General features: G+C 35.9%; 1 protein-coding gene across 1 annotated transcript in view; it reads left to right on the top strand.

The window, feature by feature from the left end:
• SLAIN2 (SLAIN motif family member 2) overlaps nucleotides 1-24,475 on the top strand; it is a 71,910-nt gene that overhangs the window by 29,093 nt on the left and 18,342 nt on the right. Inside the window, exons 2-6 of the mRNA XM_068975388.1 lie at nucleotides 1,616-1,764; nucleotides 6,364-6,528; nucleotides 9,811-9,972; nucleotides 12,834-13,193; nucleotides 13,581-13,718. Coding sequence (XP_068831489.1) covers nucleotides 1,616-1,764; nucleotides 6,364-6,528; nucleotides 9,811-9,972; nucleotides 12,834-13,193; nucleotides 13,581-13,718 — 974 coding nt within the window. The remainder of the gene's footprint in view (nucleotides 1-1,615; nucleotides 1,765-6,363; nucleotides 6,529-9,810; nucleotides 9,973-12,833; nucleotides 13,194-13,580; nucleotides 13,719-24,475) is intronic.

The following is a 24,475-nucleotide window of genomic DNA, read 5'->3' on the forward strand; positions in this document are numbered from 1 at the left end:
ACGTGTTATCTCCTTTGCTCATCTCTTACACATACATAGACTTCTTTAAAATAACTGTTTGCATACTGAAAACATTTTTTTCACTCTGATACTTCTGAATTTCTTACATAGTTTACACGGGGATGATCCAGAGAGATGATATGGGTTGGGAGGTGGGCGGGGGGGTTCAGGATTGGGAACTCATGTACACCCGTGGCTGGTTCATGTCAATGTATGGCAAAACCAATACAGTATTGTAAAGCAAAATAAAGTAAAAATAAAAATTAAAAAAATAATACATAGTTTAATCAAGGGGGACTGCGTTCTGATGGACACAGCCAATTTATTGATGGCTAATATAATTTACAGTAGTTGAGATTATCAAGTTTTCACTTGTCAATAAAACTTGAAAAGTATTACTTCATTACCCTGTTTCTGTTAAAATTAAGTCATAGAGGCCCAGTGAGAGAGCTGAACTTCCACCTCTATACAGCATCAACAAGACAAGGAAGCAGTGGGAGATGGGGCCCTCTGTCTCCCTTTCCCCATCCTCCGTGTGTCAGTAGGACCCAAGAAAGGAGCTGATTTTACATCACATCCATTGGAAATATAATAATTTTGTTTACATCATAAATTTCACCTAAAGTGTCTTAATTTGGAAACCACTCTGGTTAGAGTCCAGTTAACTTCACATTTTTCCTGTAGAGTCACATTTGAAATGAACATCAGTTGATATGATCTGAACTCATTCGAGGAAAAACCAATCAAGTAGGCTTCCCTTGTAGCTCAGTCGGTAAAGAATCTGCCTGCAGTGCAGGAGACCTGGGTTCAATCCCTGGGTCGGGAAGATCCCCTGGAGAAGGAAATGGCAACCCACTCCAGTATCCTTGCCTGGAAAATCTCATGGACAGAGGAGCCTGGTGGGCCGTAGTCCATGGGGTCCCAAAGAGTTGGGCACGACTGAACGACTAACACTTATTTACTTACTTAGGAAATTAAAGTCTCCTGTCTTCTCGAACCTTTTTGTTTTTATATACCTTCTCCAGGAACTTATAAAATATGTCTTCTTTCTGCCTTACTGAAACTGAAGTAATGTAGTAAATTGGATCATATTGTTATTAAGGATTTTTTTCATTATTGCTTTTTTCTAATGTACCATCATTTGAAAAGAGGGCTACAGAGGGCTGCTGCTTAAGTAAAAGGAATGAATTGCTAATGATAAATTTTCGTGTGGTTTGTGGTAGGAAGGGAACTGGGAATTGGAAAGCAAGGAAGGTATTTATCTGCCTTCTAGACAAGACCAAATGATATGATTATGTTAGGGAGTTAAGAACTACGAGAACAGAATAAACTAATGTAAAAACATGTTTCCTCATAGTTTTTGAATGAGAGTAAAAGAAAAATAAGACACACTTTAGGACTGGACAGTTGGCCTCCTTTGAGTTCACTTAATAGTTGAGATTTGATGGTTATAATATTTTCTTCCTGTGTAGAAAGTAGATGTGGGTGATTTAAAAATACTCCATCATTTTTTACTTCTCATCCCCTAATTTAAATCTGTTCAAAAGATCCCTTATTTTATAACCTTGTGTTTAGTAACTAACATTAGTCTTTTTTGTTTTTTGTTTTCTCCTAGGCTATATTCATCACCAAAGAAAAAACTTACACCAATGCAGAAATCGGTTAGTCCTTTAGTTTGGTGCAGGCAAGTTTTGGATTACCCAAGTCCTGATGTTGAATGTGCTAAAAAGTCTCTTATCCACAAACTTGATCAAACTATGTCAGGTATGTCTGTAATTTTTCTTGTAAATTCACCCCTTTGCTTTCTTTAATCAAAAAACAGATAAATGTTGAATGGTATATTTTTAGGAAGGCAGTTCCTTGCTTGGTGGTGTTTTTCAGATCACATTGTGCATGCTGTTGTGAGGTTTTGCCATATGCACATAACCCTGTTCTGTTATTTACTTAATAAGTTCTTTTTAAAAAAAATCTCTTTTTTATTTAGCTTCATGCTAAAAAATATCTGTGAAATAATGGATTTTATGGCAAGTTTTTTTTTCTAATGTAAGCTAAAACAAATGGTTATTTTAAAAAATGTTTTGCCTGGTATCATCTGAAATCATCTCACCAGCCTCAGGGAAATTCTGATGTGATAGAAAGAATCAGAGGGAGAACCTTAGAGACCTCCTTCTCACTCTGTCACTTGGTTGCTTGTGACCCTGTGAGTTAACTTAACTCCTTTGAGCTCAGTTTTCTTATAAGGATGATGAAACCTTTTAAGTGTTATTTAAGGATTAAATGATAATGTTTATGAAAGAGCCTTGCATGTTTTTCTGGCTCATGGTAGTGATTAGTAAATGCATTCATGCCTATTGTCTTTTTGTTTGCTTTGTTTTTTTATTTGGCATTTTCGGTTTTAAATTGCTTTTATGCCCTGTTGTTTAATAGCATTCACAAAGCTAATAAAATACATGTGTCACTATTTATGGCATTTAATGTAGCATACTGGTGTGTTGGAAATATAGGAAAAATATTATTGACTCTCTCTTGGAATTACTGTCATTCTGTTAAGAATATCAGTTTCCAGGAATTCGCTGGATGTCTAGTGGTCAATCCTCAGTGCTTTCGCTGCTGGTGCCTGGGCTCAGTTCCCGTTCAGGAAACTGAGATCCTGCAATTCACATGGCATGGCCAAAAAAACAAAAACAGAAGACCAAAAAAAGTAATAGTTTTCAGGAAAACTCATGTAGTAAAAGATTGATGCATGATTACTAATTTGGAATAGGTTTTTGTTTTTCACTTTGTGTTTGCTTAGCAGCTATGTCCGTAAGAGTACTTTTTTTGGCTTTATTGTTGAAGTACATGCTCTTTTTTTCAGGGTGTAAGCTGCAAGTGGTCAGGGGAGGCATGGGGAATGTACACAGTTAAACTGGCATATAGTAAAGTGTAGTTTGTCTGTAGTAAGCAATGGTTATTATAAGAAAATAATGTATGGGATAGACATAGTGGAGAACACCAAAGCGGTTACACTTCAGAAGTAGCAATTGGAGTGACTAGCTTTTTGCTTTATTATGACAAAATTATTAAAGATAGTAGGAGCATGTAAGAGAAGATGTTACTCTTGAACTGAAACTAGGTGTAATCAAGTACTGGATCTGCGTAACAGTGCTTAGATCTTACAGCTGTGTGCAGAGAGCAGTAGCTATAACTGTGTATATTTAAAGGAATAGTAATTTGGCTGTTTCAAGTTTGAAGCTTATAGTCCTAAACCTCTCTTTTCCCAGGTTGGAGGAAAGATTTTTTTTTAATGTATTTTTTGATAAGGCACATCTTCCTAGAAACTTAGCTGTTGTATTCCAGAACAACAGTTTCTGCTCCTTCACACTCAGCTTCTCTTGAGTGAACTACCATGTGTTCCCAAGACATTCTTTTCTTGTTTTTTTATTTTTTAATGATAATGCATTATCTTTTTTACCCTGTCTTAAACACTCCCTAGTTTTCTTTTCAGTCTTTAAGGTTCTCCCTTCTCTGTTCTCTGCCCATCTTTTTTTTTTTTTTTTTTTGGTGGTAAGACTTATTTAACATAAAATTCCCCCCTTTAACTATTTTTAAATGTACAGTTCAGTGGCATTAAGTACATTCACAGTGCCGTCGCCTCTATCTCTAGAACATTTTGTCATCCCAGACTATATTAGAGTGGAGAAGGCCAAAAGTGAACATAGGATGGTTTTGAGGAGGGTTGATGATGATAGCTGAGCAGTGTGCGCTGGGGGAAAGGGTCATAGTCGAGATGAAAAGGTGTGAAGGGAAAAAGGAATAAGCCAAATATGAGGAAATGGGGGAGAAGAAAGTATCGGCATTGATTTCTGTGTTTCCAGCTAGTGTGATAGGGTGAATGTTTTTACCGTTCTGAGATAAGGACAGCAGCTAAAATTTGTTTTAGCTCAGAAAGAATGAGCTTGGATTTGGACATGAATTAGTTTTGAGAATGAAAATGAGAAAAGAATGAGTTGGTTTGGGGGTACATTTGCCATACCTTCAGGGGAGACATTAAGTGGGCAGTGTATATGAGACTGAAGCCCATGAAAACTTAGGCTTAGAGATATAAGTAATGGGGATTTGGGTAAAATAACTAATGTTGTGAGTATGATTGAAATTTCTCAAGAAAAAAAATTAAAATTTGAGTTGAGAATTTGCAGTGATGGTAATTAAATAAATAACCAAATAGAGAACATGCTTCAAAGGAAATCAGAGTGAAGAGGAAGGAACGAACACCCCTATTTCTGCTCAGGTTGATATATTGAGATCAGGCTATGTGCTTCATACTCAGTATGTTTAATGATGTCTTGTCTCATGGTGAATATGTGTAAAACTATACTACTGACCAGCTTACTGTACTATCCAACTTAACAGAAAACATGTTTGCCTCCTCTCAAAACCAGTGCTCTGCCTATAAGCAAACCAGAAACTTCAGAACCATCTTATTTTTTTTTTCCTTTAGTAATCCTTTCTAGTTTTTAATGTTTATCCCTTTCTTCCCTTTTTTGGTCACCTTTTTTAGAGTTCAGTCTAATCCATTTAACTTTAGGATTTTGACCATTTATTTTTCCTGTGCTGATTAGATCACAGTACTCTTGCTCAAAGTCCCTAATGGTGTTATAATTGCTACTGGACACACTTCAAACTCCTAAGCATGGCGTTCCAGGCCTCCTGTGACCTGGCCCCAGCTGGTTTTTCTTGTTTTGTCCCTCACCGTGTACTTTACCTTTCTAGATTACTCACTGTTATTCCTTAAACACAATATGCATTTTCACGACACAGCTTTAGTTTGTTATAAACACAGATGAAACCATATACTTTGCTCAGTACTAGGGTCCTATCAAATTACTACTCATCCATTTAAGATTGCTCCACTGCCTCTTCTTCCAAAAAGCCTTACCTATTTTCTGTTGGTTGTAATGAATTACTCCCATCTCCTCATTTCCATTAGCCTCTTTGCGCTTTTTTAATACTACTCATTTCATTTTGCCTTGAAATCATTGTTTTTTCTCCCTGCACTACTTAGAGATAGGCCTGTTGAGAAAAAGTACCATGTCACATCTGTGTATGTATTCTACGTCATACTTCGGTAATGGTCATAAACATGAATAAATGGTAGATTTTAGAATAGAGTAGAGGAAAGAAAAAAATACTTTTATATATGTATTTATTTGGCTGGCTGCGTTGGGTCTCAGTTGCAGCACACGGGATCCTTCTTGAATCATGTGGGATCTCTCGTTGCGGCACACAGATTCTCCAGTTGTTGTATGTGGGCTCAGTAGTTGTGGCGTGTGGGCTTAGTTGCTCCGCAGCATGTGAAATCTTCCCAGACCAGGGATCAAACCTGAGTACCCTGCATTGCGAGGTGGCTTCTTAACCACTGGACCACAAGGAAAGTGCCCCCCAAAATATTTTAAGTATTAATTTTTCTTACATATAATTGCACTTGAGATTTTTCATACTACTTTTATATTTTATATGCGTAGCACAGATGTTTTACCTTTTTCTAGCAGAAGTATTCTCTTTGGCCCAGAATATGGGAGTGGGGGGAACATTTTTTGTTTTTTTTTTTAGAATTCTTGCATGTTTGACTTGAATACGGCCTAAATAGTCAATGGACTTCCCTGGTGGCTCAGACGGTAAAGCTAAAGCTTCTGCCTACAATGTGGGAGGCCTGGGTTCAGTCTTTGGGTCGGGAAGATCTCCTGGAGAAGGAAATGGCAACCCACTCCAATATTCTTGCCTGGAAAATCCCATGGACAGAGGAGCCTGGTAGGCTACAGTCCATGGGGTTGCAAAGAGTCAGACACAACTGAGCAATTTCACTTTCACTATATAGTCAGTATTGTTTTATTTCTTCTAAAATCCAAACTTAGGAAAGCCTATGTTTAAAACTCATTATTTCATAGTTTTTTGTTGTTACTAGCAATATGTATTCAAAAAGTGAGAAGACACAAATTGCTTTTATATTCATTTTATTTTTAAAGGCTATTCAACAGTGGGAATAAACTTCCCAACAAGACAGAAGTAACTTAATTTAGTAGTTAATAATTTATTGAGGAGATATTCCTCCTGTGGTATTATTGGGTTAGCCATAAAGTTCGTATGGGTTTTTCTGTAACATCTTAAAATATTTTTGTTTGATGTGGCTTCTGTTTTATTTGCATAACCAAATTTAAGATAGTGGAGATATTTTGTTGGGATTATTAATGTGATATATACCCCCCCAGAAATGTTTCTGTATTTAAATTGAGGTAATGAATTACTGAATTGCCTAACAGGAAATTTTTTGAAGTGTTACTAGCCTTTTGTTCAATTTGATTTTTTCTCTTGTCATTAATGCAGCTCTCAAGAGGCAGAATTTGTATAATAATCCTTTCAACTCCGTCAGTTATACAAGTCCTTACAGTCCAAATGCCAGTAGCCCATACAGTAGTGGTTTCAATTCTCCGTCCTCAACCCCAGTTCGACCTCCTATTGTCAAACAGCTAATACTTCCTGGAAATTCAGGTAAGGAGAAATGAATTGAAGTAATTAAGAAATAGTTTTTAACTTACTGCCCTGCCTCAGAAAATAATTTATTCATCAGTAACTCAAGTTCTTTTATTTATGAAACCTCCAACTGATTAGAGAAGATATTGTCAAGGAGCTACTTAGCACCAGGTAGTGCTGTACTGGGCACCAGGGATACAGATAAGCCAGGATACATCCAGTTTTCTTTAGCATATATGTAAAATTTTTTTAATGTGGCTTGATTAAATAGGGTCATAAGTTTGATTCTCTTAACAAATGCTTGCTTGAGTTGTAAAAGCTACAGTTAAATAGGAGTTTTAATGAGCTTTGATATTGTACTTTAATAATAGTATTAGACTGTGTATGAATGTGCCAAGGGGGTGTTTAGAGCCATGAAGGGTGTAGGAGAGGGATAGATTGCTATAATTGAGGAAAGAATGTTCTGCGTGGTTCTGTGACTGAGACTGTTATTGTATAGCTTACTGTTCTTTAGATTTCACCCATTCAGTTACTCTTATTACTGCTGTTGTTATGATTAATTATTATAGTGCCCTTAAAAAGTATTAATCACCTCAAACTTTTGACCTGTGTACTTGCCAGTTTCATCACTTACTGATCCTGCTCTTTGCTCTGTACATAGGTTGTTAGTTGCTACTTATTTCACCCATGACTGTTGTACTAAAAAGTTTGATCTACCATATTTGTTTAATATTTTTAAAAAATATTAAAAATTTTTATTCAGATACTATTTGAGACTGACCTTGTAGTACATTTCCTATTATGTGCACTATACTCTTTTTGATAATATAAATATTAACTATGTTTGTATTCTTCTTGCTCTTTTTACATGCCATTCATGTTAGAGCTGACTGTTACGGTGAAAAATTCAGAAAACAAGAATCTCAAATACATCTGTATTAGAAATATTAGTAACAGTGTTGGGATTTTTCAGTTCTTCATTGGAAGTTGATCAGATGAAAGCATTTCCTTAGAAAGAAGTTATTAGGTTGGTGCAAAAGTAATTGCAGTTTTGTATTGTTGAACTTTGCTGTTTGGTATTGGAATACATTCTTAATGAATGTGGTTGTGTTGTACATCATTTTAATGCACCTTTCTCACTTTATTTTTTTTTTTTTTGCTAATGACTTATTACTTGCTGTGTATTTTATATTTAGACTATGGAAATGATGATTGACAAATAGCAAATTCAATCAGTTTTCTTATTCAAGTTCAAAAGGGGTTGTAAGGCAGCAGAGACAACTTGTAACATCAACTACGCATTTGGCCCAGGAATTGCTAACGAACATACAGGGCAGTGGTGATTCGAGAAATTTTGCAAAAGAGATGAAAGCCTTGAAGATGAGGGGTGGAGTGGCCAGCCATCGGAAGTTGACAGTGACCAATTGAGAGGGTCACTGAAGCTGATCCTCTTTACAACTACATACTGCTGCTGCTGCTAAGTCTCTTCAGTCATGTCCGATTCTGTGCAACCCCATAGGCAGCAGCCCACCAGGCTCCGCCGTCCCTGGGATTCTCCAGGCAAGAACACTGGAGTGGGTTGCCATTTCCTTCTCCAGTGCATGAAAGTGAAAAGTGAAAGTGAAGTCGCTCAGTCGTGTCCCACCCTCAGAGACCCCATGGACTGCAGCCTACCAAGTTCCTCTGTCCATGGGATTTTCCAGGCACGAGTACTGGAGTGGGGTGCCATTGCCTTCTCCATACAACTACCTGAGAAGTTGTCAAAGAACTCAACGTTGACCATTCTATGGTCATTTGACCTTCAAAGCAAATTGAGAGGTGAAAAAGCATGATAAGTGGGTGCCTCATGAGCTGACCACAAATCAAAAAAATCATCCTTTTGAAGTGTCTTCTCTTATTCTATGTAACAACAATGAACCATTTCTTGATCGTACTGTGACGTGCAACGAAAAGTGGATTTTATATGACAGCTGGCAGCGACCAGCTTGTATTTGGACTTTCAAAGCTCTTCACAAAGCCAGACTGGCACCAGGAAAGGTCTGGTCACTGTTTGGTGGTCTGCTGCTCGTCTGATCCACTACAGCTTTTTGAATCCTGGCAGAACCATTACACCTGAGAAGTATGCTCAGCAAATCGATGAGATGCACTGAAAACTGCAACGCCTACAGCCAGTGGTCAACAGAATGGGTCCAGTTCTTCTCCATGACAACACCCAACCACATGTTGTACAAACAACACTTCAAAAATTGAATGAACTGGGCTACAAAGTTTTACCTCATCCACTGTATTCACCTGACCTCTTGCTAACCGACTACCACTTCTTTAAGCATCTCAACAGCTTTTTGCAGGGGAAATGCTTCCACAACCAGCAGGAGGCAGAAAATGCTTTCTAAGAGTTCATAAAACCCAAAAGCACAGATTTTTATGCTACAGGGATAAACAAACTTATTTCTTGTTGGCAAAACTGTGTTGATTGTAATTGTTCCTATTTTGATTAATAAAGATGTGTTTGAGCCTAGTTATGATATAAAATTCACGGTCCAAAACTGCAATTACTTTTTCACGAACCTAATAAGACTCTTTTGGATATGTATAGCCTTTATTCCTTTGAGCTGTCTTCCATCCTCCTCTGGTTTATAGTGATAAAATGTGTTTTTTAATCCAGTCATTTCCTTCATCCTGTCTTTGTGCTTCACTACTAAACATCAGAGAACTCCTTGGATGCCCATTACTAGTTTGACAAAGGAATTTTGTAAACATGGGATAACCTAGGAGAAACGAGCTTAGCATTCTTTCTTTGGTTTGGTTCTAAATCTCTAAGGAATCCTGATTTTCCTCAAATTATAGTTTTCTTGTTTAGGAAAAGTAGGTGGTTTTATTCAAGGGAAAAGATGATGGTGTTTGCTAATGACTGAATAGGAGGGGAAAACATGACATAATTCATCTGTTTATAGAGCAGTTTCATTGGCTACCTGGTAAAAGTTGGAATCCTCTAGCATGTATTATGTGAACATTAACTACTTTTCCAGTACTGTTTTGAAAACTTAATTTTTCATAAGAATATGGATAAACTATAGCTATAAGAAAATGAGTTTTGTATTTGTCATTGTATATGAAGGAGTCTCTATAGCTGTCTTTATTCTTAAGTCAGTTTTTAATTTTAACATCTGGGAATTTTATAAACAGAAAAGACAGAAAAACAATAAACTGAATCAACCCAAAGATATAATATCAAGTTAATTGCAACAGATGTTTATTCAATTTTTGTTCACCGAAGTTTGAATCATTTTCTTTTTTAAGGTAATTTGAAAGGTTCATCAGACAGAAATCCTCCACTCAGTCCTCAGTCCTCTATAGACAGTGAATTAAGTGCTTCAGAATTAGATGAAGATTCAATTGGATCCAATTATAAGCTAAATGATGTAACTGATGTGCAAATTCTAGCTCGGATGCAGGAAGAAAGTAAGTATTTTAATGGTTAAAGCTTAGGTCTTTCATTATGGTATAATTTTGTTGCCCTTATTAAATGTCTTACAGTGTTGTGGAATAGTAGTTTAATAAGAATAGAAATGTTGAAATTTCAGAGGCTTTTTCAGCATGTGGTCTGGTTTGTTCATATACTTGTTTTTAGAGTCCATTGTATGCTGAGCAGTTTGCTTTGTGAGTTCTGAAGAAAAGCAGGCTTTGCTCTGCTGTGACTGGAAATCATACCCTGCGTGTTACTTTGTACTGTAATTCACTAGTATGAGTGAGTGAAGTCGCTCAGTTGTGTCCGACTCTTTGCAACTCTGTAGACTGTAGCCCACCAGGCTCTGCTGTCCATGGGATTCTCCAGGCAAGAGTACTGGAGTGGGTTGCCATTTCCTTCTCCAATTCACTAGTATAGTTATACTCTGTTCTCTGTTTCCTTAGTGTAGATTAGCATTTCTCAGCTGTTCCTTCATTATTACCTGTCCCCTAAGGAGCCTATTTAGATTTTTCTTTTCCTTTTTACTCACCTCCGCTCCCAATAAATTTTAATACCACTGATATGTTCCATATCTCTTTGTGTGTACTCTAAGAACCACAAACTGTTGGTTTGTATAAGATTTTTTTTCACACCCACAAAATCGATTTTTTTCCACACCCACAAAATCGATTTTTTTCTCCTTGGAGGCAAGTATATCTTTCTTACAGTGTATGGTGTATTATGATTAAATAAAGAGAGAGAGAGACCTTTATGAAATTGTGAAACTTGAAATTGTGACATTAAATGAAGCATGTGATACTGCTTTGCACAGTGGTCCTTGCAACTTTTTGGGTAACAGGTACCTTTGAGAATCTGATAGAAGTGTTGTCCCCAAAATATACATGTGCACAAAATTTTTATTATTTCAAGGGTTCATCAATGACTTGACTCTCATCTGAATATAAGATGATGATAGTATTATTCTTGCCTGTACATTTTATTGTATGGGTTTAACTGAAGGAAGCAGTCTCTCTAAAGTGATCTCTTTAAGCTTTACAATGAAAAGATCCTTAAAGCACAGGTTTCAGTCTTGACAGTTGGCTGAGGTAGTGGAGCAGTGCTATAATTTAGTTGAGAAATTTTGTTTGTCCTTTCTTTTATGTAAGTTTTATCAAGCTGTAACATTAAGAAACTGCAGAATGTTGGTTTCTTACTCTGCTAATTCTTATCCCATTTTTACACATCTTCCCTTAGAAAGAAAGAAAGGTTCGGTGCTTATCTGTCTTTAGCCCTAGAAACCAATAACATGTTACCCTTTTGTTCTATAACTTTGTAGACATAACTGCTCACTCCAAGTATGGTATTGTCAGCTAATGAGGGGTTATTGTCACAGATGTGGAGAAAGAATAAAGAATGCTGCCTGTCACTTAGACTAAAGTGATTCATTTCTTCTTTGAACCCTGACTTTTTAGACTGCAATATTTCGTTAGAAATTCAGTCACATATTTGCTATAGTTTTCATATTGTATGTTGGTAACACATAATAGAAATTTTAGCCTTTCTTTAAAAATCCTTTCTAAGCTATTCACATGCATAAATATTTCTTTTTCTGGTGAATTAAAAAAAGAAAGTGATACTGAAAATGTGAGTGATACCTCTTTGAAAACCCCATCGTTTTCTTTTTAAGAGAATGATTTTCCTTTTTGCAACATTGTTTCTCCAGTTTCTTGCTAACAAAATTGTAAAGTAACAGATGTGGGCTTTTGCTTGGTTCAGCTCCCTCATTTTTAAGATGAGAAAAGCACAATGCCCATAGTGGTTGTGATCTCCCTAAGACCCACTTGTTAACGGAGAACTTGCATCAGGATTGGGATTTTCTTTTCTAAAACAATACTCTTTTCATGGGTCTGTTGTCTTTTGCTAGGTGACACCAAGTAATTTGTCAGTTACTACAATGGTCTCCCAACCTGACCAAAGGGCTAGGTGGGCCCTAGGAAACCATAGTGTTATAGGTACCCTGATATGATTCTCTTTCACTTCTTTGGGGAACCATGTTGATAACACTTTCTGTGTATGACTATATAACTTAGAAAGTTTGAATACTACTCAAGAACAGACAGATCTTCTGGACTAAACTGCCAATAGTTAGCAGGATTGCCTTAAAATACTATCTGAATTCGACACTCTTTTTCAATTGTAATTTTTTTCTCATTGAATATGTTTCACATTTGTTTTTACTCCAGAAGTTTTTATACAATTTGAAGGGCCTCTTAGGTTGCTTGGGTGTTTCTGGAAAAAACAAAAAAAAAGGGACTCCTTTGAAAATTCTTACTTGATGGTTTAGAATATAAGCTTATTTTAATGAAGTCCGTTAGCCTCTGAAGCAATTGAAAATACATTTGTACCCAAGTATTGAATTCCTAAGAGTGGGTTAGAAGTTTCCTTCATCATCTTCTGAGTAAGATTAACCCAAAGGTTTAGTATCCAGGATGTTTATTTACTCACTGATGTATTCTTTACCCTGGTTGGACAGGTAATTGTTTTCCTTCAATATTCCTTTAATGTTAATCTCAAATTTGGACTCTGTCTTTTGAAATAGAAGTATTTTTAAATTTATGGTTTTCTTTTTAATATAGATTTTGGATTCAAGAAGAAATATTGAAATTGGGTAAAAGTTTATGAATTTCATGTAATTTAAAAATAGCTTTTTAGATGTAGTATATGCATCCTTATGTGTGGGGAAGTCTAAGGTGAATCAAGTAAAAGGGAATTTTCCTTTACATGTTATATGCTATTTGTGTTTCTCAATGATAATCTTGTGCTTTTAAACCTTAAATGTTTAATACCAAAGAAATAACACATTCATTATTGTCAGGTCTCCGGCAAGAATATGCAGCCACAGCGTCTCGGCGCAGTTCTGGTTCATCTTGCAATTCTACAAGACGGGGTACTTTTAGTGATCAGGAGCTTGACGCGCAGAGTTTAGATGACGAAGATGACAATGTGCATCATGCGGTATACCCTGCTGTTAACAGGTTTTCACCATCACCACGCAATTCACCTCGACCTTCACCTAAGCAGTCACCCCGAAATTCACCTCGTTCTCGATCTCCTGCTCGGGGAATAGAGTACAGTAGAGTGTCCCCACAGCCTATGATTAGCCGCTTACAGCAACCTCGCCTTTCACTTCAAGGCCATCCAACAGATTTACAGACAACCAATGTTAAAAATGAAGGTAACCATAAGAATGGAAAAAAATTGTCCTTCATATTTTGGTATATAGTAACACCGTTTTTACCAAGGTTTTGTATTTTAGATAAGTAGATCAAGAATTTTTACTTAGGTTAGTTTTAGTTGGCCATGCTCATGAAGTGTTTAGATTTTGAGTTAAGTAATTTATGGTTCTTTTTTAAAGATTCTACCTTTTTTTAAAGGTTCTACCCATTTATAGAAACTGTATTGAGTTATTTTTTATAAGAATGGTTTTTTTCCTGTTAGCTCTTCTAAAGTCTCCAGAATACTTAAAGAATGATTTTTGAATATTAATATTAATATTTTAATTTTCTCCATCCTAAAAAATGTTTTGACTTGTTTTTTTATAATTAAAATTCTGTTGTCATAGAAAAACTAAGACGCAGTCTTCCAAACCTGTCCCGAACATCTAATACACAAGTTGACTCAGTGAAAAGCAGCAGAAGTGACTCAAATTTTCAAGTGCCAAATGGAGGTATACCTCGCATGCAACCTCAGGCTTCAGCCAGTAAGTACCTTTTATGTATCAGTTATTTAAAGAAAAATGAAAATTACAGAGTTTAATTTTGTGCTGAATAGCTGTACTATAGTAAAATGTAATGCTTATTAGTTCTATAAGATGATCATAGCTATATTAAATTATATATAAATTAAATATATATAAATATATATATTCTTTAAAAAACTTCTGCAGTACTGAACACTAAAAGTGACAGAATCTGGGGGGGTGGAGGGGGAATAGTCCTGAAATAGACCATTTAAAACCCAAGGAGCCTTCTTACTAGAATATTAATAAAAGCAATAATCTTCCTATAAATATACAAATGAAGGCTTGCTAAATTCTTAATAAATACTTTACCAAAGGTAGAATTTTATTTTTTAAAAAAAGGTTGCAAGTAACTTGATGGAAAGAAAGGCTGAAACTGTTGATTTAAGGAGAAATATGCAACATAAACAAGGATTAGAGAATCACACAGAAGGAACGCCTAAGACAAAGTGGCCAGACTGAGCCAAGAAGTGATGTGGGAGTAGATGGGCACTCTGTACTTTACAGAGTGATTTTAAAAGAATTGAACACTTTCCAAGAACTATTGCTTATTAACTAAGGCAGATATGAGCATGTACTAAACCCAGTTTTAAACAACTATCAGAGTTATTTCTGCAATCTCTGAAATGCTCAGTATGCATGCCTTCTATCCCACAGTTCACATCAGTGTTGTAGTCTGATTTATTCAGTTCCTTTGTAACATATTTACTGTTTGTGGTTAAAGTGGTCACTGTGATGTGTTCCTTCATTTCCTCAAAGCTGTGATGAAGAAGTGATACAAACATAAAGTTATTGACTGTCCATTTGTAACTTGTGTATTGAGTAACAACTTTAACAGAGTTCAGTTCTTTTGTAAGTCCCCTTGCATTCTTCCTTGGCTCTGTTGTGTTTAGCTGACTTGGTGTACTTTATATTAAGCTGCTGTTATTTGGTGGCTCAAAAATTCACAGTCTAGAAAAAAATTTTGGTTCAGTTTGAACCAAAATGACTTTTGTGATAATATTGATAAGTTTTCCTTATTTACCAATTGTAAATGATATTATTTATATTATAAAACTCACATTGTGCTATACCTTATATTCATAATTCTGTTTAATCCTCTGAACAAGTCTATAAAGTAGGTTCAGTTACTAATACATTTTTACAAACTAGGAACTGGAAGCTTTGAAAGGCTATGTAGCTTATCACTTGCTCATTCCCTAGAATTTTTTCCCTATAGTTGAATTATTTTCTGTTTTCCCTCAGAAGTTGATAATTAAAAATAGGTAAAGAAACATAGTGAGATTCTAATCACTAATTTACTTTTAAGTGGAATGAATATATGTATGCAGTTTCATAGTAGTATATTTCAGTACTTGAATAATGTATAGGCAGGAGAAATAGTAAGGTACCATCCTTTTTTAAAAATTGCATATACTTGTTTATTTTTATATTTGTAGTTGTGAAACTTGTTTATGATGAAAATGTCAGAAACATTTATTTTAGTATAGAGTCACACTGTTCACAGGATGTATTTGAAAAGTAGTAAATCCAGAATATTAGCAGGTTTAAAATTTAATAAAGTTCATTTGATAAAAATATTTAAAACTTGGACTTCCCTGGCAGTCCAGTGGTTAGGACCTGGCGCTTTCACTGCCATGGATCTGGGTTCAGTCCCTGGTCAGGGAACTAAGATCCCACAAGCCACATGGTGCGGCCAAAAAAGAAAAAAAATTAAAGCTTTGTGTTTAAAGTCAATACATTATGAAGCAAAATAAAATGTTACCTATTTTTCTGAAAATTTTACATATATCTTTGATATATAATATGTGTTTCAATTAGTGTGTGTGTTAGATGTACTATTACATATCAAAATAAAAAGACTAATATGGTAATTATGTAAAAATATTATAATGGCACGTTTTATACATGAATAGCATTTTAAATATTTTATACAAACCAGTTCATATATTTGCTGCATTTTGTTTTCTTTTAAGTATTTTTCCAGCTCTTAAGTGGTAAAGCTTTGGTTCTTACTTGCTGGTCTGCATGAACCTAACTTTGCAAGATTGCTGTTGTTTCCACCTAAGGGACCACTTCTTTTGCCTTGTTACTATGCAATCACTATTTTTATATGCTTATTTGCTATGGCTGCATTATTGTGGATGCTGGCATTCAAATATGAATATTATGAGAGTTCTAATATACTTCATTTTGATAGCTATTACCAATTCTTGACTTTTATATTTGGAAAATGTGAGTAACTTAAAAAGTTTAAGAAAACCAGAGCATTGCAAAGGTCATGAATACATGTAATTTTTTCAGTTTCTCCAGTTGAAGGAATGTTTGTCAGGGACAGTTTTTCAAAAGACTAGTATTCCTTGTTTTCTAAGACCACTAGAGAACAGGTTTAGTAGAAGGCTTAATTTTCAGAAAAATATAGGAATTACTGGTTCAGCAATAAGAGAAGGGAGAAAAACCCAAGACAGTCAGCTGGTTTTGAAAAAGTAGTACATATTTACTTTTATATGTATTATCTCATTTGACCCTCACAACATCTCATTTTTTTATTTTTATAGAGAGGGAGCAGAGATCCATGTAAATTATATGTACAATGCAAAGTAACTAGAAAACTGGCAAAACCAAGCCAGATTAACTCTCAGCTCCTCTGTGTCACCCGATTTCCTCCCAGTTACTGTTTGGATTACATGATGCTGACCCTAACTGCAAATAAGGAGGCATTGGAAAATATTCTTGGATGACTCTGTTGGAGCATGATTTGAGGTTGAACTATAAATACTTTGTGAATTACCACAAAAGAAGAAACTAAGTCTGTGTAACATTTATCATTTGCTTGCTTACATGTGACTAAGTGGAAGAACATATTTGCACAGGATACAGGGTACTCCTAGAGGAGAGATGTATAGGATCAGTATTGTAGTGAGGACCTCACACTGAGGAGGGAGTGTTCAGGGCAGTTGCCAGCTTATGTGTAGCCAGACTGCACTTTGGCCCATGGGGAAGGAATTCTCATCCAAATTTCACTTGTGACCAAAACACTAGAATTTTACACAATTATGAAACATGAAGTTGAAGTAAAATAAGTCGCTCAGTCGTGTCCGACTCTTTGTGACCCCATGGACTGTAGCCTACCAGGCTCCTCAGTCCATGGAATTTTCCAGGCAAGAATACTGGAGTGGGTTGCCATTTCCTTCTCCAGGGGATCTTCCCAACCCAAGGATTGAACCCAGGTCTCCCGCATTGTAGGCAGAAGCTTTACCGTCTGAGCTACCAGGGAAGCCCCAATATAATTATGTTGAGTCAGTTATCACAAAAACGTTGATATTAAGTATAATTCTTCTGACCTTTACTTCTGGAAACATTGATAGAATACATCTGGAATGGGGACCCAGAATCTGTTTTTTAGAAGTGTCTCAGCTGACTCTGGGGCATAGTTAAGTTTAAGAACCACTGAATTGGATCTCAGCTGTGGAGGATCTTGAATATTTAATTGAAGTCTCCAGATATTATCCAGAGATTATTATTATTACTTAATTATTCAGTAAATAATTAAGATGTTTATAGGGTATATGTTATGTTCCAAGCATTGGGAATATAAATATGAAAGAGAGAGCTCATGCCCTTCAAAAGCAGGAAGTGATGGGGAAACAGAGGTATTACACTCATCAGTATAAAGAGGTTTTCTGGGAAGATACTGAAAGATATCTCAGCCAGCTCTGGAGAAGGTGTCACATGAGGGAAGAAAGTATAGGTTTTCCCAACAGTGGGACCAGGAATGAAATTGCAAGAATGACACCCTGATTATAGTGGTTTTGTTTGACTAAAGTGTGGGTCACAGGATGGTTAGTCGGTTCAGTGACAAGAATGAGAGATGGCAGGTAGGGGATAGATTGTGGGAATTTTAAAATACCATATTTGGAATTTCCTGGCACTCCAGTGGTTAAGCCTCTGTACTTTCATTGCTGAGGGCACAGGTTCTAGTCAGGAAACAGATTTCATCTTAACAAGCTATCATAGGCTTTTAATCAGGGTTCCTTCTTAAGAAATTGAATCTGATAGCAATGTGAAGAGTGGATTAAAGTTCTAGAAGGATTTGGAGACTTCAGTTTAGTATACTTTGTCATTTAAAAAGTGATTTTGGGAACTCCTTGGCAGTCCAGTAGTTGGGACTTTGTGTTTCCACTGCAGCAGGCATGAGTTGGATCCCTAGAGGGGAACTAGGATCCCACAAGCCACATGGTCAAAATAAAGAAATAAAAGTGATTTTGCCATTGGAAAATGGATCAAATTAAGATTGATAATTCAGATTAAAATTTAGTTTTTGTTCTTATTTGTGTAACATTGTTTCTTTGTGGTATCATGAAAATCATTCATTTTATTCTCTGTATCAGGCAAATTTAGAGTATACTGCCTGAACCTATTTACAGTTTGATTCTTTGCATTTCCATTGGACAATCATCACTTGGCTGTAGATGCTGTTCTTGTGACATCAACCATGAATCTTGAGGGATAAATAAAGTCCATTGGAGTCATTATAGCTGTGAATTTAAATAAGATCTTTCCAGAACAATTGGTTATAGAGGATATTTTATATTTAAACCCTCTTTTAAGAAATCTTGGTGGTTAATAGATATTGTGGATTGCCAGCATTATGCGCAGTTGGTTACCCTTTGCCCTCATTTGCTCCACTACAAACACTGTGGCCTGCTTCTGTTCTTCATGTGTGTCCAGCACACTCCTAGCTCAGGTCCTTACTACTGCTTTTCCTTCTGTCTAGAATGCATTCCCCCAACATCTGTATGGCTCACTTCCACTCTTCCTTCAGATCTTTGGACAAATGTCATCTCAGGAGAAATATTTCTTAATCATCCTATTTATGATTGCAGCTTATGTCTCCTACTTCTTGTCCCCCTTTCCTACTTAATTTTCTCCTTAGCAGCTGTCACCATCTGGCAGCCCATGGATTTTATTCTTTGTTTCTTGTCTGTTTCCCCTTCCCTAAACTCTTAGTTCCATGGAAGCAGGAACTTTGTCTACCCAGCTATGTATTCATTATTTCTAAAACAGTACCTGGAATAAAGTACACAATTATTAGAAAGAAAGTAGGAATGAATGGGTGAGTGAATGAATGAAAATATGAATGGTAGAAAGCATGTATGAATAAATATATAAATGAAGAATATTTAATGATGATAGTGCCTGATATTTCTGTGGGATAGATAGGAGATAATGCATTATAAAATTGATACTTTTTTTCAAGTTTGGAGAATTTTTTGCTAGTCCACCTGGCAATATATTTAACTTAAACTGGCACGCAACATTGAGTTGCAGTAGTGTGTTGTAATAAGTATTGGTAGAAATTGAAATCAAATGGGTTTGTTACTTTTTAAAAATGTTTCCTATTAGTGAAAATCCTGTCACCATTGATTGGATTAAGCAATAGAGATAAAGAAAAATTCTCCTTAATTCTTTTTGGTGATGTATCAAGTAATACATTTATCCACAAATGACTGAATGCTGGCCAGATTTATGGTTTGAGGTCTCTTTTTGGGGGCCTAGAGGTGTATGAAGTCTGATTTTCACATCACAGAATGATGTTTTAGAACCACTTACATAGGTGACTGCACTGGTGGCTGTGGGACTCACCTGTTCATTGGAGCCATAGTGAGCTTTAACTCTGGATGTCTCTGAACTGCTGCTTAGTTGCCAGTTTTGAGAGCTTTACTGCAGTTAATAGATGAGGAGTTGTGAAGAAAGCTTAGAACTCCTCCTTGAACACTTGAAAAACAGATGCTCTGATTCCTCCAAATCCCTCAACTCCAACACATACACACACACATCCCTACCCCTCACCATCCATATGCATGAGCACATAGTCCAGATAACCAGGTCTAAAATGCAGCTAGGTGAATTCTACACCAAGATGTTGTTGAACATATTTAAAGCAACTAGATTGTGGACTCCCTTGAGGACCTGCCTGGTTCTGAGTTTTCTTCTCCTTTTTGAGTATGAGGATTACGCTTTGACCTTAGGACAGTTCATCTAACAATAACTGCTTTGCCAAAGTCTGCTTTTTTGCACTGAACAAGTACTACATTTATTTATTTTTTTCTGTACTGTGTGCTTGTGTTCATCACTTTTACTTATTAGCTTTGTATTCTTTGCATCCTGTAGCATGTTTGCTGGTGGTTTTGTTTTCTCTGATATTTTGATCAGTTTACATGTTATAGATTTTCTCATCTATAAGAAAGTTTCTTAAAGTATGCACTTTGCACTAAGATTTCCATTCCCTTTCTTTTCTAACTTAATGCACTAAGCATCACTTTGATTCCTCTGATTTTAGGTTTCTGAGGTATTCTCGCCTATCTGTTTCTTGATAAATTTTCAAGTTTGTATTAAAATATTCAAGTTTACAGAAGCTATAGCCTTTATCTTGTCCTTCCAGGCAAATATTACAGTTCCTTATTTTTCAACAGCTTCGCAAAGGCTGAAAAATTTGCCTCGTACTTCCCTCAAAGCCAAACAGTTGCTTCAAACTTCATCTACAAAAAGAGGTAACTACAGCCTCTTACTAAGTTTTAAATTTCAGCAAACGATCAAGTTTGTTAAATCTTTCACCTTTTGGCATACTGAGTCAGTGATGTCTGTAGGGCACGTTTTAGTCTTTTTTTTTTTAATAATAAAATAATGTGGATTCATTCTCTGTTACTTGGATAAATCCAGAAGAAACTAATTTTCTACAGAGGTATGTATTGAGTTGCAATTCTGAAAGGAATAAATGATATTTATTTATGATTGCTTTTCATATTAGAGAATTTATCATTTTTCTTACCTAAGACTGAGAGTCACTGTTGTAATTTTGTTAGATAAACTAATAAATGCTTTAAAATGTATGAAATGCCAGACATTCTGTATGCAGTATTTTTTCTTCTGACTTTGGTGTTTGGATTTACTTACCTGTAGGATGAAATGGGCCTGTTTTCATATTAGAGATTGATTGAGGTTAGAGCAGAGTTATGGTTAACTGATGATGTTTGGAATATTTATGGAATGGTAGTTTTTATAAGAACTGAGTCTTGAAGAAATATCTGAAGGTTGGACATCAAAGCTATCATATTGGTTCCAGGAGATTGAATGTATGGACAGCTAGGAAAAAGAATTGGGAGAAACACTGTGGGATTGGATAGACCAACAGTAATAAGAATGAATAGGACTTCCCTGGTGGGAAGTGGTTAATAGTCCATAATTCTGCTTCTCAGGGCAGGGTTTGATTCCTGGTCCCCCTGGTCAAGGAAGTTCCAAATGCTGAGCAGCCAAGAGAGAAAAAGAATGAATAGAAACCTCGGAGAATATGGGCCAGAATAAATACAGGCAGTGAAGAAAAATATTTCCCCTGTCTGCATAGATTTCCTGACAGCTTCAGAACTCAACAACTAACAATAGAAGGATAAAACACTAACAGAACGTTACATGGAAGAGGAAGTTTGAGGTTTGATTTGTTGAAAAAACGATTTAGTTAATATGGCGACAGAAGTACTGAAATAGGTATCAGTACTTCAGCAAGTTCATTAAAAGCAAATGATTTAGCAATGATTTGGTGGATAAGTATAATTTAAGGAAGTACTTTTAGATATTAGAATCCCAGGAAAATAGTCAAATAGAAAATAAGAATGTAGGAAAGTTTGTGTTTTGGATGTCAGAAGTTGATCTTAGGCCTCCAGTAGGGGGCTTGTTTTCCAGTGCCCTCTGTCAGAAATGCGGAATAGATTATGCTCTTTTATTGAAGAAGAAGGTGACTTGTTAAAGATCATTGTAGAAAACGTTCTTAAATTTTGGGGGGACCCTAAGCCTCTTTTTTGAGATTCCCAAATACTTTTGAATATTTTTAGGTATGGGAGGAAGGTGAAAACAGATGATCATGAAAGGATTGTAGTATCTACAAAAGGGCAGGAGAGTATATTGTTTATATATATTGTATTTTTTGGTATGTTCTACAAGCTGCTTCATTTTGGGCGCCTTAAGTTTATATAATTTAAAAATTTTACTTGATTCTGTGTTACTCTTTATTAGATTGAAAGTGAAAGTGACAGTCACTCAGTCGTGTCCAACTCTTTGTGACTCTTTGGACTATATAGTCCATGGAATTCTCTAGGCCAGAATACTGGAGTGGGTAGCCTTCCCCTTCTCCAGGGGATCTTCCCAACCCAGGGATTGGACCTGGGTCTCCCACATTGCAGGCGGATTCTTTACCAGATGAGCCACAAGGGAAGCCATTATCAGATTGAGAAGATCGTAATTTCTGGCTGACTTTTTGGGGGAGGGGTGGGTAGGGCCTATGGAGATTACATTATTTTTGTGAATCTGAGCTACCAGACTACCTACCCTCTGTGATAGCAGGAACACTGAGTCTTATAGTTCCTGGTGCCTCTAGCTGTCTAGTTGACGTGGTAAAGGAAGAGTAGTCTGTGCATGTGCATGTTTGATATTTTTGTTCTTTTAATTTCATTTTGTTTAATCTCTTAATTATCTTAATCCAGACTCCCATATTTTCTGGTTGGTGTTGTGACTTGGTGATCACTTACACTGTAAGTTCTAAACCAATTGAGAAATGGTTTATGACAGGATTTTAAATACTAATTTAATTACTGGTAAAGCTGAATTGGAGAATCTCTCTTGACTGGAAGGCCAAAATGGATTTTCTAATTTCCCCTCATGTCTTGACTTTGTGAGAGAAAGGGGTCTGCCTTGGACTGTGGGATTCTCTGATCTTGGAGGATGTAAAGCAGACAGGACATATGTTTACAGGTAACTTTACAAACCTGCCCAGCAGAGAAACATGGACTAGATGGTAAATTGCCACGTAAATCAAATGTTCCTTATCCTGGGGATGAACCTATAACGTTTTCTAGAAAGCTGATTTACTTACTTTAAGGGCTCAAAGAATCGTGGGAAGAGGAAGAAGTTTTCCTTAAACTCTTGGAAACTGATTTTAATTGCATTTAGTAGTGGCTGGAGTTTGAAGATGGGAAGAGAAGTAAAACTATGTTGCATGGCACAAAAGAAACACACCATAAACATTTGTTGATGAATACGATCATGCCACTAACTCAAGAGGCTGGACACATCCCTGTTTGCATTTTCTTCTTGCAAAGCTTTTGGCTTTCTTCGTCCAATTTTTCCCTTTGAGAAGAGGGAAGAAACCTATTGTGTGTTTTTAAGACTTCATAGAAATGACTGCTTAAACTGCTTTGATAAAGATACGTTTTATCTACCTTCAGTTGTTGGAGAATCAGTGAAGTAGAGATAAACAGGGTGGGAACCTAACCAAGTTAGGGGAAGAAAATGACTAATTAGAAAAGTGAATGCAGAGCTAAGGGCAAATTTAAATTTTTTTTTTTTAATTTAAATGTTTTTTATTTTTATTTGGAAGGAAAGAAGCAACTAAGGAGTTTGTGATGGTAGTTGTCTAATACTGCTTTAATGTTCTAATTCACTGTATTTTGAGATATTTAACATGAGATAAGCAATAGTTAATCAGAGTCCTTAATGAAATGAACCCAGGAATTTTATAATTTGGATCTAAAATTTAAAATTTCTTGTGTTCTCTTTTCTGTCCGTTAACATGTGCTGAATCTGAATCAAACAGGGTACATGCGTTATATCCTTTTCTCTGTTTTAGCCCCTCTTTACTTTTTCTTCTATTAACGGTTGTGATCAAAGCCAGCCTCTGCCACAAACAGCTTTTCGAAGCAGTTAAAATGATAGGAGTTGCTCTCGCTCCCATGACTTTGTTATATACAGTGGGAGAATGGGAAAGAAGAGCACAGAGGACTGTTCTTGGGGCTCCCTTCAAACACAAACATTCTGTTAGACCATGTCATGCTGTTTTGGAATGATGATTGAATGGATTGTATTTACATTTAGACTTGCTAAGGCTTGCGTGATTTTCTAAGATTCTTTTTTCTTCTCTAGTTAAGTCTTAAGTACATTGATTAATTTCCTTTTCTGAGAAAATCCTATTTCAAAATTCCCTCCTCTCTGAAATTTGTGCCTTGATTTTCCTGATTAAATAGGACTGCATTTTAGAATGTTAACAATCTAATATTCTGTGGTCTTAAAAAGATCACCTGATTCCAATTTACCCTCATATTGTTATTCCTCCCTCGCCCTCAAGTTTATAGATAAGGCAAAATGCTGCTGCCATTAGAGAAGGAAACATTTTTTACAGTAGTGAAGCTACAGCTTAGTGTACCTGTTTACAAACTCTCTAGTTTTCCCTCAGTTTATACATTAACCTTTTTAAAGTATTTCTCTCCATATCTTGAGATTGTGTTAATAGAACATTTTGACTTCTTCTTTCATAAAGGAGTCCTTTCATTCATCTAAGAACTTAAATATTAATACAGTTAAAAAGATTTCCGATTTATAAATCTTATCTTTTAATCCTTGTTATTTTAAGATACAACACCAATTCAGAAAACCATACAATACATAGAGAACTTAATGAATTCCTATAAGGCAACAACCTTGTGACTACCATTTATATCAGGAGACGAGAACTTACTCCCTTAGAGTGCTGTACATCCATCTACTTTCAAACACAATCCTCTCTTGACCTCTTTTCACCAAGCCATTCTCCCAGATTTTTATAATTTTTATTTTAGAACTTCCAGAAGTTCCTTACTTCTCTGTATTTGTCATCCAAGTAATCAAACTAT

The sequence above is a fragment of the Capricornis sumatraensis genome, chromosome 7 (assembly GCF_032405125.1).
Source record: "Capricornis sumatraensis isolate serow.1 chromosome 7, serow.2, whole genome shotgun sequence".
NCBI lineage: Eukaryota > Metazoa > Chordata > Mammalia > Artiodactyla > Bovidae > Capricornis > Capricornis sumatraensis.